At 35.4% G+C, this 15,449-nt stretch overlaps 3 protein-coding genes across 4 annotated transcripts; 1 reads left to right on the forward strand and 2 right to left on the reverse strand.

The window, feature by feature from the left end:
* Positions 1 to 385: 385 nt before the first annotated feature.
* On the reverse strand, positions 386 to 4,236 carry LOC120280812. The gene is made up of 9 exons (XM_039287762.1): positions 4,122 to 4,236; positions 3,890 to 4,037; positions 3,690 to 3,741; positions 3,243 to 3,313; positions 2,651 to 2,740; positions 1,934 to 2,077; positions 1,555 to 1,606; positions 780 to 853; positions 386 to 694 (listed from the first exon to the last, which is right to left on the reverse strand). Exons 1-9 carry the CDS (start codon positions 4,135 to 4,137, stop codon positions 580 to 582), a joined length of 762 nt encoding a protein of 253 aa, XP_039143696.1. The 5' UTR covers positions 4,138 to 4,236; the 3' UTR covers positions 386 to 579.
* A 125-nt stretch (positions 4,237 to 4,361) lies between these two features.
* Positions 4,362 to 6,296, reverse strand: LOC120280811 (pentatricopeptide repeat-containing protein At5g48910-like). Its single transcript, XM_039287761.1, is given in 2 exon segments — positions 4,362 to 5,159; positions 5,161 to 6,296. Coding segments are annotated over 2 exon segments (1,905 nt in total). The 5' UTR covers positions 6,286 to 6,296; the 3' UTR covers positions 4,362 to 4,379.
* A 1,031-nt stretch (positions 6,297 to 7,327) lies between these two features.
* LOC120280593 (ras-related protein Rab7) lies at positions 7,328 to 14,637 on the forward strand. Of its 2 annotated transcripts, XM_039287466.1 has the most exons (8): positions 7,328 to 7,540; positions 7,633 to 7,659; positions 8,914 to 9,013; positions 9,129 to 9,275; positions 11,488 to 11,568; positions 11,640 to 11,785; positions 13,305 to 13,390; positions 14,294 to 14,637. In XM_039287466.1, the coding sequence occupies exons 1-7, from the start codon at positions 7,488 to 7,490 to the stop codon at positions 13,369 to 13,371; spliced, it is 621 nt and encodes a 206-aa protein (XP_039143400.1). In that variant the 5' UTR covers positions 7,328 to 7,487; the 3' UTR covers positions 13,372 to 13,390; positions 14,294 to 14,637. The 2 variants fall into 2 exon arrangements, with proteins under 2 accessions (XP_039143400.1, XP_039143398.1); XM_039287464.1 differs by lacking the exon at positions 14,294 to 14,637 and having other exon boundaries at positions 7,329 to 7,540; positions 13,305 to 13,847.
* Positions 14,638 to 15,449: the final 812 nt, after the last annotated feature.

Raw genomic sequence — 15,449 nt, forward strand, 5'->3', positions numbered from 1 at the left:
TATGAGGATCACGGTTTAATGAATAGTATTATTGTGCTTATGAATAGTCACACAGTGAAAAACGAGAAACACAATATTTTAATCTCAATCGTTTAAAGTAACTAAATTAATCTCAACCGTCCAAATTTATTTCTACTATTTTGATATCAATCATTCAAAATTACATTCTCTATATATACACACACACGCAAAATCCATATATGAAAATAATCTTTAGGCTGTTGCTTAGATATTGACTCTTCAGATTCAAATTTGAGTTCTCATGGAGAAGAATATAATAATCATATGGATATTTTTATAAATAATTAAATCTTGAAATAAAATAACATCATAAAAAAAATACATTACACAAAAAAATCTAATATTTTTAAAGAAGTACATATGATAAGAAACTTTATAAGGCTCTATATGCAGCTCCAGGATTTTACAAGGCCATGTATGTTCTGCATTTATATTAACAAAATATGGGGATGTCTACAAATATTACATCAAAGGGTATGTAACAGTAATACATTGAAACATTTTTGAGCAAAGTGAAATGTTTAGAGACACAGGGTGCATGATTTAGCTTAAGATCTCCTACTTTCTTGTTTTGGTGTCGGACTTGTCGGTGATGGCCGAATAAACTACGGTGCTTTGATCTTGGCGTGAGAGATGGAAGAGTTGTACAACGATGTATACGCACGTCGTGATGCTTACAAAATTACAAAAGAGAAGGTTAAATAAAAGCTTAGTGAAGTTCGGCAAAAGAGAATACTAATTGAAGACAATATTCTTACCTGCCAAAACATATCAAGAATATAATCCATATGAATGAAGTTATCCATGATGACTCTCTGTGAATGACCCATACCTGATAGAGCAAATGCAGGAATTCTGAAACTGATGAGAAGTATGATGAAAAGATTCATGTAACAACTTCGGAGAGTGACAAATTACAAAAAGAAGGATATTTCGAAAAGAAAAGGAGTAACTGATATCAAACACAATCAACTAGATTTAGTGTTTAATTTTGATATTCAAATTATATATAAAAACTTCAGGTAGTCGAACAGAAAACACTGTGATTGATAAGGCAACAATTCGATACACATCCAACTCTTATGATAAGAACGTCATAAATCAACATAACTCAAATTTCTTAACTCTCCTATTTTTAAAGACTGTAACTTAAGATGAAGAAAGGTGGCAAATTGAGCAAGGCAATACATAAATGTTGATAGTTTCATAATATGTTCACAATAATATACACCTAAACATCAACATCCAATGGTGTAGTAAAACCTTAGTGAAATTAAACCAAAGATATACGGAACAACCAATAAGCATAAAATAACATATCCATGTTTTCAAGACACTTGTAAAGGAGAATTAGTTTGTTGATGGATATACTTAAAACTATCACAAGAGTTGCTCATGGTGGTTGAGAACATGTTTGTAGTATGTGATGGTATCATCAAGCCATGATCCCCTTGGTGTTTTATTTTTTTGAAAAATCAAACTCAATAAGTATGGAGAAATTAATGATAAAAAAAAATGAGTAATATAGCTTACCGATATGGCAACAACATTTATATAAAAGTCAATTAATGTCGCAGCCATCCACCTGCGTGCAATTGTAGCATCAGTTTGCATTCATTCTATTTGATATTTGGATAAAACAAGGGGAAAGGGGACAAAGGAACACTCTGTACATGACCAAATGTGCACCACACCATAAAACAATTACAGACATATAAATAAGAACAAGAAGCACCTTCAATGAATTTTAGAAGGTCATGCAATGCAGGAAGCCAATATGTCAGTAGAGGGCTTGTTATGCAGGTTCAGTAATGCACTAAATTCAGCAAGCAGAAGGAAAATAATCACATTTGGCCTATAATTTTCACATAAAGTATAACATACGATAATGAAGTATGTTATAAATGCTTACGGTGTCAAGAGCTCCATACGAAAAGGAGAGCCATCAGTAATCAGAGTATATACAACAGTTGTAAATACTACGAGGCCCAACACGCTGAAAAGAATTTTCAGAAATACAATAGAGAAGTTCTTTGTCTTCCAGTCGCAACCAATTCTGAGAAAACATTGTTACACCACATTAGCACGTTCCTTTAACGTTAAGAAAAATAGACAAATAACATACTGCAATGTTAGAAATATTCAATTGCTTAAAGAAACTGATGTTTTGTTAAATTTCCCCCTTATATCAGTAGGAAGTTGTTAAGTATCAAGTATCAACAAATTTTCATCAACATTCATCACTACAGATGTACATTTTTATGGTTAAATGTCGCTCACAATTTTATGGGCAAACATGTAATGAGATACAAATTAAATTTCGATTGCGTTCAATGGCAGTATATCTTCTGAGATCCTTAACTTTAACTCTTCTAAATTAATTCCCTGTGTTATAATTCATTATTTTCCTAAACAACAGAAAACCAGTAATGCACTATGTAACCAAGAACCTTATTTTGCCAACCAGAGTTCAATATTTAACACTAAAAGTTGTGACTGGGATGACCAGAATTTCAACAAAACCTCTTGTAAGATTAGTATAGGTCATTAACTTAGAGTTGTCAGAAGGTGAGGACAGAGAAATTGACTTGCAGAACCTTAAATTAATAAATTTAAGCTAATGTCATACCTTAAAAATACATGTCGTACTGGATTTTGTACAGGATCTTGTGAGCAAATTTCACTGAGTTTCTTCACAATATAAGCACATGTTGCTATGCTGTAGCAGCAAAATGATCTGGTGTTAGCAACTAACAAAGAAATTATTGAAATCATGCATAAAGAATTCATGCATTTGATGTAAAACTAGAAAAAGTTCCTCATAGGTGTGAAAGAGTTGATTAAATGAAATCAGAAGGTTAAGGAAATTGATAAAAAAAGAAATCCCTTGACATACAAAAAAAGAAATTTGTTTCTTGAAACTGTCAAATTGTGTAAATAAAACAAAAGTGATGTGTACAATCCATAGCTGGCAATAACAAGCTTATATTTATCTATTGCACATCATACACAACTGCTAATCATTCCAAACACAACTCTAACAATATTATCAAAAGTAAATAAAAATATCACAAATCAGAGAAGTAAAGTAGCATGGTATGGGTTTCTGCATATAGATAAAATTGTTGTGTTTTAGGGTGACATGGATATTCATGGATATTCAGATGTTAGGCAAAGTATCAAGAAGCACAAAGATCGATATGGGTATCAAGAAAACTTACCTGCCAGAACAAACTAGCAAGATTGTCCATAACAACGCACTCCATGTTGATTCCTTGTAAACAACCCAGGTCTGAAATGATCCACAATACTATAAGAGTAGATACAATATATAAACAAAAGCAGCATTTGATGATTCTTCTGAACAGCAAGGAACCATAGAATTCCCAAAAGACAATTTCTCAGTGAGACAAGGCTTTAAGTCCCTCAAATTCTTTTCCCCTAAAAATAGTTCATAAATCATCTCATCTCAATCTAAAGTTAGGTAACTGAATCTCTGACAAAATTATATACCATACAGCCAACAAGGCTGGGCTTATGGATTACAGCTATGGCACTTTTGCTTTGATTTTATGGATAAGCCTTAAAGATGGGTGGGATTCAGCAACAACAACCACCAAAAAATTTTAAAATCCATAGCTCATAGTTGGGAAAGTTGGAAGACATACAGCAATAGCCACGACGTTCACATAAAAATCAACCAGAGTAGCAACCATCCACCTAAAGAATTCAATCAAAAATCAATCAAAATCAAAACTCAAACATTCCACGGACAAACAAACATATGTTATCCGCAATAACACAATTCACAAACTTTAAACAGAAAAATCACCATTTGCTTAATTCCAAGAGGTGAAAATGAACTCACGGGGTCAAGAGTTCACGGCGGAAAGGAGAGCCATCAGTCAAGAGAGTGTAGACGAGGGTCACCACCATCACACAACCCAATACAGAGAACAACATCTTGTAAGCCATCAGAGAAGAGGATCCCGCCATTGCCATCCAATCCAACAACCCTGCAAGAGAAAAAAAAAATGAACTTTGTCAAAGCCAACCAGAAGAGCTTGTGGATTCACAAAGATACACGTCGAGGGAAGCACCCAAATGTATCTCCATCGCCCGCTGTCCTCGTGATCAAAGGAAATTGCATGGTCTTTTGCACATAACCCCTCATCTTTCTAGTATTTACATGCAAAGCTCTATAAAGAACTCTATCCTATGGAAACTCAACTATGTTCATAACATATACAGAATAGACTGCTATATAAACTAATGATCTAATATAATACAAATACAATATCTTTTTGGTATATCTAGCAAGGATATTGAAAAATGATTCACATATCTTTGCTCAATTTTCACCAGTAGTCATTGCAAGAGCAAATGCCATTTTCAAAATAGTGGAAGCGTTTCTTATCTCTCACTACTATCCTGCGACTATAGATCTGGGAAATAAGCTTTATTGAAGAGTGGCAATCTGAACACACACGCAGACTCTTCATAACATGCAGAGTTGTCCCTGGACTCGTGCTAATCAAGCCGAGGGCAATGGCTTTCTTCTCACTGTGATACCTGAGAAAGCTCTCTTTCTCTTCCTCGTCAATGTCAAGCAACACTTGTGAAGAATCTGGGTCATATCCTGCTGCATGTAACTTGGCAGTAATCTCCTCCAGCATAGCATTAATCTCGGAGGTTCTTGGATGTTGATCATCTTCAAAATTTAGAAATTCATGGATTGCTCCATCTACTGTGACCCAACTGCAGCCAGGGTCATTCGGAATGTCTAACTCTTTCATCAATTGTCTTACTTGTGCAACTGCCTCTGAATCACCTAAAGAAGCATACATGTTTGACAAAAGCATGTAGCTTGCTCCATCGCAAGGAGCAAGCTTTATGAGACTCTTTGCCACTCGTATTCCCATCTCAACATCACCATGGCTCTGGCATGCTGCAAGCAATGCTTTAAAGATTGTATCATCCGGTTTCATGGGCAAACTCTTCACAATCTTCTCTGCCTGCTCTACAAATCCTGCACGACCTAGCATATCAACCATGCAAGTATAATGCTCAATATCAGGATTCAAACCATAAACTGTCGTCATGCATTCAAAATAAGCCCAACCAAGATCCACCATTCCCAGCAACACAACATGCATTCAATAAAGCAATGAAAACCAAAGAATTAGGGGTTAATCCAGCATGTTCCATCATGGAGAAATAATCAATAGCCTCTTTGGCCCGGCCATGCAATGCTAGGCCTCCAATCAAAGCACTCCAAGTGATTGGATTGCTTTTGGGCAGACCTTTGAAAAGCTCAAGTGCCTTATCAATATTCCCACATTTGGAGTACATATCAACTAAGGCCGATCCAAGAACATCATCTACTAGTATTTCATTCTCCTCTGCATACAGATGAACCCATTCACCCAAATCAAGCACACCGAGCCGAGCAATCGCTGGAAGTACGCTAACTAAAGTTACGTAATTTGGCATCACACCTTCTACCAGCATTTTCTGGAAGACATCCACTGATTCCTGAAATAAACCAATCTGTGCATACTTCGATATCATAGTATTCCATGAAATCACACTCCTTTGAGGCATTTCATCAAATATCCTCCGAGCATGAGCAGCCATCCCAACTCCAAAGAAACCCTCAATCAAAACATTGTGAAGAACAACGCTAGCCACGGCCTCTGAGGATGCTGAGCTCGATTTAACTAAAAAGCAAGCATCTTCCATGCGCCCACACATAGCATACATCCTAACAAGATTACTGAGAACAAAGTCATCCGTTTGCAAACCAATCTTTGCAACAAAACCGTGGATTTGCTTCCCTTCTTCAAGGCCACCACTCCGAGCGCAAGACTTCAGCACGGAAGGAAGAGTGTACCTATTAGGCTGAACGGAGTCATCGTTGAGCATTTGGAGAAACAAGGATAGCGCCTGCAGTGGTTCAAACTCACTCTCAGAGAAGGCACGGATGAGGGTGTTCCAAGAGAAGACATTTGGTTCACGCATTTCATCGAATACCAAGCGGGCGTAGCGGAGATCACGATCGTGGGAGAGGGCGACGAAGCGGAGGATCTCTGCGCCGACGAGAGTGTCTCGAATTAGGCCTGTTTTGATCGATTTGGCGTGGAATTGCTGCAAATCCTTCATGGTTTTGCAGGTTTTCAAGGATGGGAGGATTGAACGAGGCCATGGAGACGGAGGGAATGGAGAAGCCTGAAGCTGAACAAGTGAGTTTGAAACCGGGAGCATTTTGGCGGGGTTGTCTGAATCACCCGCCGTGTTAAAAATAAATTATTAATAATAAATCTCAAATTTATTTCTCACCTTAAGAAATAAATAAATAAATTTAAATAATAATAATAATAATAAGTTAATAACTAGAGAAATTTTTTATTAAAAAAAAAAGCAAATAAATCACAGCTTTATTTTATTAGAAAGAAAATACATGAGAAATAAAAGCGAGTATTAGTATACGTAGTCTTAGCGTTTACGTATGCGTGTGCCCACATTCCTGTCTTATTAAAAAGAAAATGCATAAAAAATAAAAGTAAAAAAAGAAAATATTAGCGGATTAAATAAGGATGGATTGAATGAAATACTCTTATTTTTCACATAACTGTTTTGCCTTATTACACTATAATCTTTTAAAACTGCTAACATGCTTTCTTTTCTTGGTTTTCAACCGTTGCCGATAGTTAACATTTATCTCTCAACGAAGCATTTCAGTGGATTAAGCACTCTCTCAATTTCTTAAGCGCAAGAGTCTCAAACCTTGACTTAGCACATCGTCTCGATAGTTTAGGGCGTACTTGCGTGCTGAGACGATGTTCTTCGCCAAACTCAAATTTGTTGTTTATCTTTTAATTTCCTATTATTGTTTTTTTGTTTTTATTCCTCACTTCTGATGAGAAAATTTCTCATAGATTTCTTATTCACTTTTATTTCAACAAAACTGTAATTTATCCATATTTATTATTTTTTTTAAAAAAAAAACTACTTATACACAATTACTACTTATACACAAAAACAATATCTTTTTAATACGTGATTAAAACTCTCATCTCTAATTGGTCATTGGCCAAATTCAAATCCATTCCAAAACAAGACGGCTTTGAAGGGAAACGAACTAATTAAGCCGGACTATGTTATAGAGCCTAAATGACAATCAAGCCTGCGTCAGACATAGACCCAAATCAATTGGAAGTTGGTCAAGTTTGACCCGATTCGTCAGCAAATGCAACATGCCAGCCATCATCAATCAAACCATTCATTTATTCATTCCTCTCCCTTTCTTTCACTGCCTTTCAACGCCTTTTAAATGCCTCGCTTTGCTGGCGCGTACAACTACTCCGTCCCTCATGAAAACCCAAGATTATTTCATCATCAAACATACTTCGATTTAGGGCTCCATTGAATCCCACGATCCCAACCTGCGTCTCCTCTTCTCCGCCATGTCCTCCCGCCGGCGAACCTTGCTCAAGGTCATCGTCCTCGGCGATAGCGGGTCTGCTTCCCTCTATTGCCTCTCCGTCTTCATCCTTTGTTTTTGGGATGATGGATTTTTGCTCACTGTTTGCTTTTGGATTTGATTTGTAGGGTCGGGAAGACGTCGTTGATGAATCAGTATCTTTGATTTAACGTTGCTTTGATTCTTTGTCGTTGTGTGTTTGTGGATTGGAATCGTTGTTTGTGGTTTGTGTTTGTTTTGTTGACCTAGCTAGGGTTTTGTGGCTGAACTGTTTGATTTAATGCGCGGTTGTCATTGTGCTATTCGCTTAGATGCTCTCTTGTGAAATCTTGTAGTTTTATTGCCATTTGGTATCATAGTTATACTTGCTCGAACTGTACGAGAATAAACTGGAAAAAAAAAAAAAGAATGTGAAATGATAGAATAGAAGGAAGAGATGTTTTACTAAGGATTTCGTTTCATGCACTATCTATTTGGTCAATTAAAAAAATTTATATCTATTGATGGTAATACATTCGTTGAGCTAAGAATGAAAGCACCATTGATACTGTGAATCTGGTGTTCATTGAGAATATTAGTTGAATACTTGAAGAACATTCTAGGACAAAGTATGTATATCCATTGATGTTCTTTTTTGTCTTTTTGTGTGGGCATTTGCTTGTATTGTGTTATTGCCTAGGGGCATGCCTTTGTCACAGTGACTTTGGTCTTCTAATATTTTTTTTATTGGGAAAATCTTTAGTCTATGCAAGAGTGCAGCATGCCTAACATTGCACTGGTTAATTTGCCTGGAGACTTGTTAAGCCGTCATCCCAAGCTTTATGATCTCATTTTCTTGTGGAATTTCAGGGTTAAAAAATATGGCCACTCATGGTTCCTTCATTGCAATCATTGGTTTATCCCAGTATTTTAGAGTTCTGTGATGAAATAAGATCTCGATTACCTTAATTTTAAGTACATCTAATACTTGCTTGTTTGATTGTCTATCAAATACATTAATTTCGACATCTTATTGTGATGCTCCAGTTTTAGTCTTTCAGGTCATAAAGCGCAATCTTTGTTTGAACACTGCCTATCTGCAATATTTGCAATAACCAGGGCAATCCATCTAGCAGTTAGCACCATTGAAAACCTTGGTTTAAAGAGGTTTGCTAATTGTAAAATATCTTGTTTGTGTAAATGGCATGCATTGTCCTGTAGTGATCTCTAGGAAATCATGAAACTCATGTAGAATGGATCTATGTAGTTTATACATACATTTTAGCCTTTTCCATCCTGTCATCCGATGGCTGCATTTGTTACTCAAGCTTTATTGTCTGCAGAATATGGTGCAGTGGCTCTCTAAACTCAAAAGCTGCTCTGAAAAATTCTGCTGATCTCTTTATTTTGGGCCATTAACATAAATTTAGATATGTCCACAAGAAGTTCAGCCAACAATATAAAGCTACCATTGGCGCGGATTTTGTTACAAAGGAACTTCAGATTGAAGACAGGCTTGTTACCTTACAGGTAAACTCAATTCTATTTTTCCCAAATCTGGTGCTTGAATTAACACCATTCATTTCCTTTTTAAAAAAAGGAAAAGCAAGAAAACATTTCTAATCCTTGTCTGTTATATAAGAAGATATGGGATACAGCTGGCCAGGAAAGATTTCAGAGTCTCGGTGTTGCCTTCTACAGGGGAGCTGATTGCTGCATCCTGGTTTATGATGTTAATGTACGCAAATCATTTGACACTCTTGACAACTGGCATGAAGAGTTTCTAAACCAGGTCCCTGTCTTCTCCTGCACTTTTTTGAAATAATTTCATTCTAGTACCTGTGTTCTGCCATATCTTTTTTGTACCTTCTGATAGTTTCTTAAGTAGAATTTGAAGGTTAACGTATATTGTTATTAAGCAGAAGTAAAAGGTTAACCTGTCTCATTTTATGTTTTAGTGGCATAATGTATGAAAACTCAATCCAATGAAACATAGATGTTATTAAGCCCTTCTTGTGATTTTCCAATTAGATTTTTTCCTTGCAAATTAGTGGGATTGGTTTTCTTCTGTTAGGTTTCATGTGCTTTGTTGGATCATTTTGACTTCTAGACTTGTTTAGGTTAAAGCTTTCATGAGAAATTAGGGATATAGAAACAACCACGGGGAGTAACTAATCTAGATCGTCTGTGTATAATCTTTAGCTAATATAAGCCCCAAAAACGAAATCTTGTTATCATTAAAAGCAAGCACCAATCCTCCAATACAGACAGATTGTTACATTTCAATGAGTTTTTTAAAACCTATTCAAGCAATGTTTTAGATTACCACAAACAAAGGAAAACAAGGAATTGAGATTTCTAGTTGGAAAATCCTAAACCTTGAACCCTAACCAAGTCTAGTCACTTGGGGAAAGAATTGTTGGTTGGGTGCCAATTAAATGTTCCCTCTCAAATTAGGCCGAACTTTATGGCTGACCTACTATGGAAATATGGTGAAAGGGAAATCTTTGTGGAAATAGATATTTGGCCATATGTAGCAGGCTTTTGAAGAAAAAAAGAGAGAGAGAATTTTGTAAATTATAATGTTTTCATGAATAGAAACTGGTTCTCTAACAGTTTCAATTTGAAGTTTGTCATCATTTAGCAATTAAGATTCAAAGGACAGACATTGGGACAAAAAGTAACTCAATTTTAAGATATCCACAACTGCAACTTGCATTTGTATGGATAGTAACAAGTGCTATTCTTTTCCTAGATTTCTACACCAATCTGTATCTGGGAATTGCTCATGGGCATGGCAACTCATAACATAATCTCTTTGGAGCTTACATCTACATTAATTGCTCCAAAGAACATTGTGATAGAATACCAGCAGTAATTAGAGAGGCTGCCTTCTCTCCCTCAGCAATAGATGTCACTCCCCTCTGTCTTTCCCAATTGGTCCCTCCGTTTCTCTCTCACAGCCCTTCCAGCAACAGAAATAACATTGATAATAAAAAGAAGGCAACATAGGAACATAAAAGTACCAACATCACAAAGCAAATCAAGCCTGATCCCTGTTCTTCAATTTTCAGCCGATTCTTATTCAGCTTTGATCCATTCTTATAGACCCACTTATTAGCATGCTTAACACATTGTTCTTCTGTATATCACTAACTAAATCAAATAGTCGGTTTCTGATTTGATGATTCTGTAACTTGGTTCTTGGGTGTATTGCAGAAGTTGCTGGCTTAGCTTGCAGCCTAGGTCCTTGAGTTTATGGCATTTCACTATTCCCATTTCCAAATTTGATTGTTTAGCCAATGGCTGAAATGACTTATTAGTTTAAAGGAGATGAATTTTAGGTCTATACTTGCTACTTGATCATCATCAACAAATTAATTTATATTGTCTTAATCTTTGAAGGAGTAATGTGGTCTCTGAGATTTCCAGTGTCATGTAAGCATCTTTCTCATGCTGGTCAACACTGCCAATTCTTGTCCTAGTTTTGAGGAGGCATACTCTCATTTGGGTTAAAGGAAAAATGCTTGTATTCTGAAGCAAGCTCCTTTCATTTCATTTTTTTACAGAAGAAACATTTTCCAGTGTGAGCCATATGTGAGTAGTTGTTTGTTTTTATGTAATGATATGTCTAAGCTTAATTTATCTAGTTTTTTAGCCCTTGATAGAGCAACGTAGAAGAGAATGATTCATGTAGTTGATCCCAAATAGGTGGAACTCTCTGTTGCTTATTGTTGTTGTATATTGACAGTCTTGTTGTCGCTGTTTCAGTATATGAAGTAAAGTAGTTAATTGACTGAATTGTTTCCTGTAGGATGCCAGTATAATATGTGGAGTGTGAGCTGGAATCCTTGTTTTTTGTTTGGTTTTCTATTTTTCAAAGTTTTGACTAATTGTTTCGTAAGTGTTTTAACTAGTTTGGTGTCAGTTTACATTATTCTTATAGAAACAGTTTCTTATAATGATTCTTTGATTATTGATTCTTGCATTCCATGAAATTCCAGGCTAGTCCGACTGATCCCAAGACATTTCCCTTTATTCTTCTTGGAAACAAGGTCGACATAGATGGTGGGAACAGTAGAGTGGTAAGATAGTGTCACCATCCTGATTTTGTTGCCTTTGCTACTATTGTTTTATAACTTTTATGCCCTCCCAGGTTTCTGAGAAAAAAGCGAGGGAGTGGTGTGCTTCCAAGGGCAATATTCCTTACTTTGAAACTTCAGCTAAAGAAGATTACAATGTCGATGCTGCTTTCCTATGTGTTGCCAAACTTGCACTGGCCAATGATCATGAACAGGATATGTAAGTTCTCTGATTTATTTTCTTCTTGCTTCTTGACTGCATTATTTACCTTTCATCTATCATTTTCCTGCATTTCATTTTGCCTAGGAATAGCAACAGGGTGAGTTCAGGATAAGGAGTGTTGATCTAATCACTGTCTCGAAAATCCCTTACCTGGCCCAATTCTCGATGGACCTATATGCATAACACATGCCCTGAAACCAACAAGGAAAGGGATCCTTATTTCACTGTATCCCCTGCGGAAACACGGATCCCACCGACACCCATTCTCTTAATTTTACCATTAATCTAAACAAAAATTTATGAAAAATATAAACATTAATAATCATGATTGTTGTATATAAACTTAGATACATACTTTCTCCGTTCTTAAATACATGTCGTTTAAGGATGTTGCACAAGAATTAAGGATAACATTAAATTATCTAAATTTTAACATAAAAAACAACCAAATTACTAAACTATCCCTCCCTTGAAACTATATATTTTTCTTAGGACTATAAATATTACTCGCTTCATTTATATAACTTAGGAAATTGAAGATGGGTAAAATTAGAAAAAAAATAATAAATATTGCCTTGATATTGTAAAACGACAACTATTTTGGAATAAATTTTTCTTCTTAAAACGACATGTATTTAGGAACGGAGGAAGTAATAAATTGGGCTGGAATCCCAGTCCCTGACCTGATCTTATCCCAAAAAATGACCTAAATTTTTGGGTTCTTTTGGATCAGTTTTGGGGGGTTCCATAGGGCAGGAGTAGATGATTACTGTCCCTAAGTTTGCTTTGTGGGTGGATTTCCATATATTTTTCAAGCAAAGCAAGAAAGGCATGTGTGTTTCTCAATTATTAATCAGTCTGTTGATCATTTGCCACTCGCTCATAAACTCATTATTGTCCACTTGGACCCTTGTTTTGATGTTCGGCAACTGAATTATATTTTGTGAAAGAATAATGATTTTAATTGGTCATCTGCACATGTATCGCCCCCCTTTTTACAAAATGACACCTCATGGCTCACATTGTTAGCCGAATTGTGCATATTTCTTATCCTTTTATTTACCATATATGTTCTTTTATTATATTCTTACAATTTGCAATTTCTTCTAAAAAATCTTGCCAATGCTCAGTACAAGCTAGTATAGATTTATTACTTTGGTCTTCCGCTACATTCTGATATAATTGTTTGATGTGCAAAATCAGTATCATGATTCATTATCACTATTTAGTAAAAAAATAAATAGACCACACTACTATTAAAAAACAAGTGGAGAAAATCAAAGAAACAAAGAAATTACATGCTTGGCTTCATCACATTGAACACAATTTTAGGCTTTGTTTAGAAGATGTTTTATTATGGAATCAGCTGAGTTTATCATCTCCACCTCTAAATACCACAAAAAAAGAGCTCATCTTGCTAAACCTAGTGAGCTTCTTCCGCTCTTATAGTCACTCAGCTGTTCTTTATATCTGTTACACATGATAATGCGCAAATAATTTGATCTTTGATCTGCAGATATTTCCAGAACATTCCAGATCCTGCTCCTGAATCTGATGGGGGGAGAGGAGGATGTGCCTGTTAATGCCTCTGCTTCTCTCTAGGTTTTATCCCTCTCTCATGATCCTCCCAAATTTTCCCTCACGAGTTACTGCATGTAGAATGCCAGCTTATCAAGATCAGCTACGTGTTTTTGTAGTAGTTGGAAACTACATCTTGTCTCCCCACGTTTTGTTTGTTCATGCATTTCTAAGCATTTGGGACTAATTGCTGCCTGAGATACATTATTAATGTTTCTTTATTGCAGACTAGTGCTATCATCATGGCAACATCAAATTTCTTGCTTTCTCCTTTAAAGGGTTAAAATACAGTAGCTATCTTTAAGGGCATTATAATAGTTTATTGTGAGTGCTTATGTCAAAGTGCATTGATTGGGGATAAACATGAACCCCCATAACCATCACCCCTGTAACACATGGCAGGCAACAAACAAGAGACATGTATGACCTAACATCATTCTGGCAATATTTAAAGTGCTGGTGCATGAGTCACCAATGAACATTTGCTGTCTACAATGACTAGAAAATATCTTTCTTCTTCTTATTATTATTATTCTGGTAGATAAGCATCAATCAACCATATCCAAAAGAAGGCATTTGCCATGTTTATTATTGTGCTCAACCTTACCATGGCCTGCTTGCCATCACTCTCCTCAAGATTTATAAATTATGTTCCACTGACATTGTAGATTAGTTTATATTTTCTGATTACCAGAATTTGACAAGTAGATTGACAGATTAGAAGGCTTGACCCGTTAGTACTGATTTCTTATTTTATCATGTGAATCATAATCTATTAATAAGAACTTAGTTTTTCTTTACTTTACTCTCACTGGTTGTTTGATAGAGATTTGAATCATTAAATATTGTGACTTTAGATTTTATCGGCTCGATTAAAAGGAGATGTACATTGAATAAAATCACTTCAAATCTTATCTGTTCGTGTAGAGTGAGATGAATTGAAGTTTATGGTGCTGAATTGCCTGGAAAGAAACACCTCAGGGATCAATTCAAAGATACCCCTGCATGGCGGTAACATGTCCCTGTCTAACATTGATATATCTTCCCAATTGTCTAGCAAGAACCAACGTGAGTCATGTCCTTTTTCATCTTTCATTAAATAATGTGAAATTTTTAGATCTGGTGGTCCTTTATTCGTCTCTACATCTCTCAGAATATATATAGTGCTGTGTGGCAAGTAGGTAAAATCCTATGGTTAAAGCAATCATCGTCTAGTTGAAATGCAAAATTTCATAGTTACGCTGCCTCTTTTAATTAGCAAGTTAGTGTTTTATTTGTCTCTCAACTCAAATATTGAGAGTTTAATCTTGTTGCTTGTTCACATTTATCACCAAAAAAAGGAAAAGAAAAAAAAATCAGCTAGTTGAGGTACGTGCTTCATGTACCATTACAATTTTAATGCTATTTGTCTACAAAGACTTGCTTATCATTAATGTTGATGGTTCATGCTGAAGAATATATAATGACAATGTTTAGTTTTAGATACAATCAAGTTTGTGTAGTTAATTCTTTCACACTGAGTTTTCAAATGAGAACAACTCTTGCTCTTTTCGGATGTTAGGCCTAATGACTTGTCAGAGTTGAACCATTGGTCTGATTTTGAAAAATCAACTACCATGGTGGTCTAAGCCAGCAAATTATTTAAATTTTAGTTTATTAAGAAATGTGGATGGATTATTTATTCAAGTGGTTTATCTTCTCTGATAGAAAAACCATTTATATAATACCAATTTTCTATACATTAATCTTTCACTTATTATGTTAATGTAAATGTCACATATAAAGATATATGCTAATCATAAGGTTTGTATATACTTAGTTTTTCGTATGTCTGACTTATTTGAAAATACATATGATCACGTACTTTACTATGTTAGATTGGTACATGATCTTGTATTGTCTGTTTTACTTGTTAAGGATCTTTGTACTTTGGCATCTTTTGACTTTTTCACCATTTGTGTAACTTTATTATCTATTTATTGTCCTCAACTTGTTCAACTTGTAGCACATCTTTGATTATTTTTTTTTTCTTCACTTTATTAAAATGAAGGATTGGATTCTTCTGCTTTACCATTCTTTTCCT

This window comes from Dioscorea cayenensis, chromosome 17, assembly GCF_009730915.1.
Source record: "Dioscorea cayenensis subsp. rotundata cultivar TDr96_F1 chromosome 17, TDr96_F1_v2_PseudoChromosome.rev07_lg8_w22 25.fasta, whole genome shotgun sequence".
Lineage (NCBI taxonomy): Eukaryota > Viridiplantae > Streptophyta > Magnoliopsida > Dioscoreales > Dioscoreaceae > Dioscorea > Dioscorea cayenensis.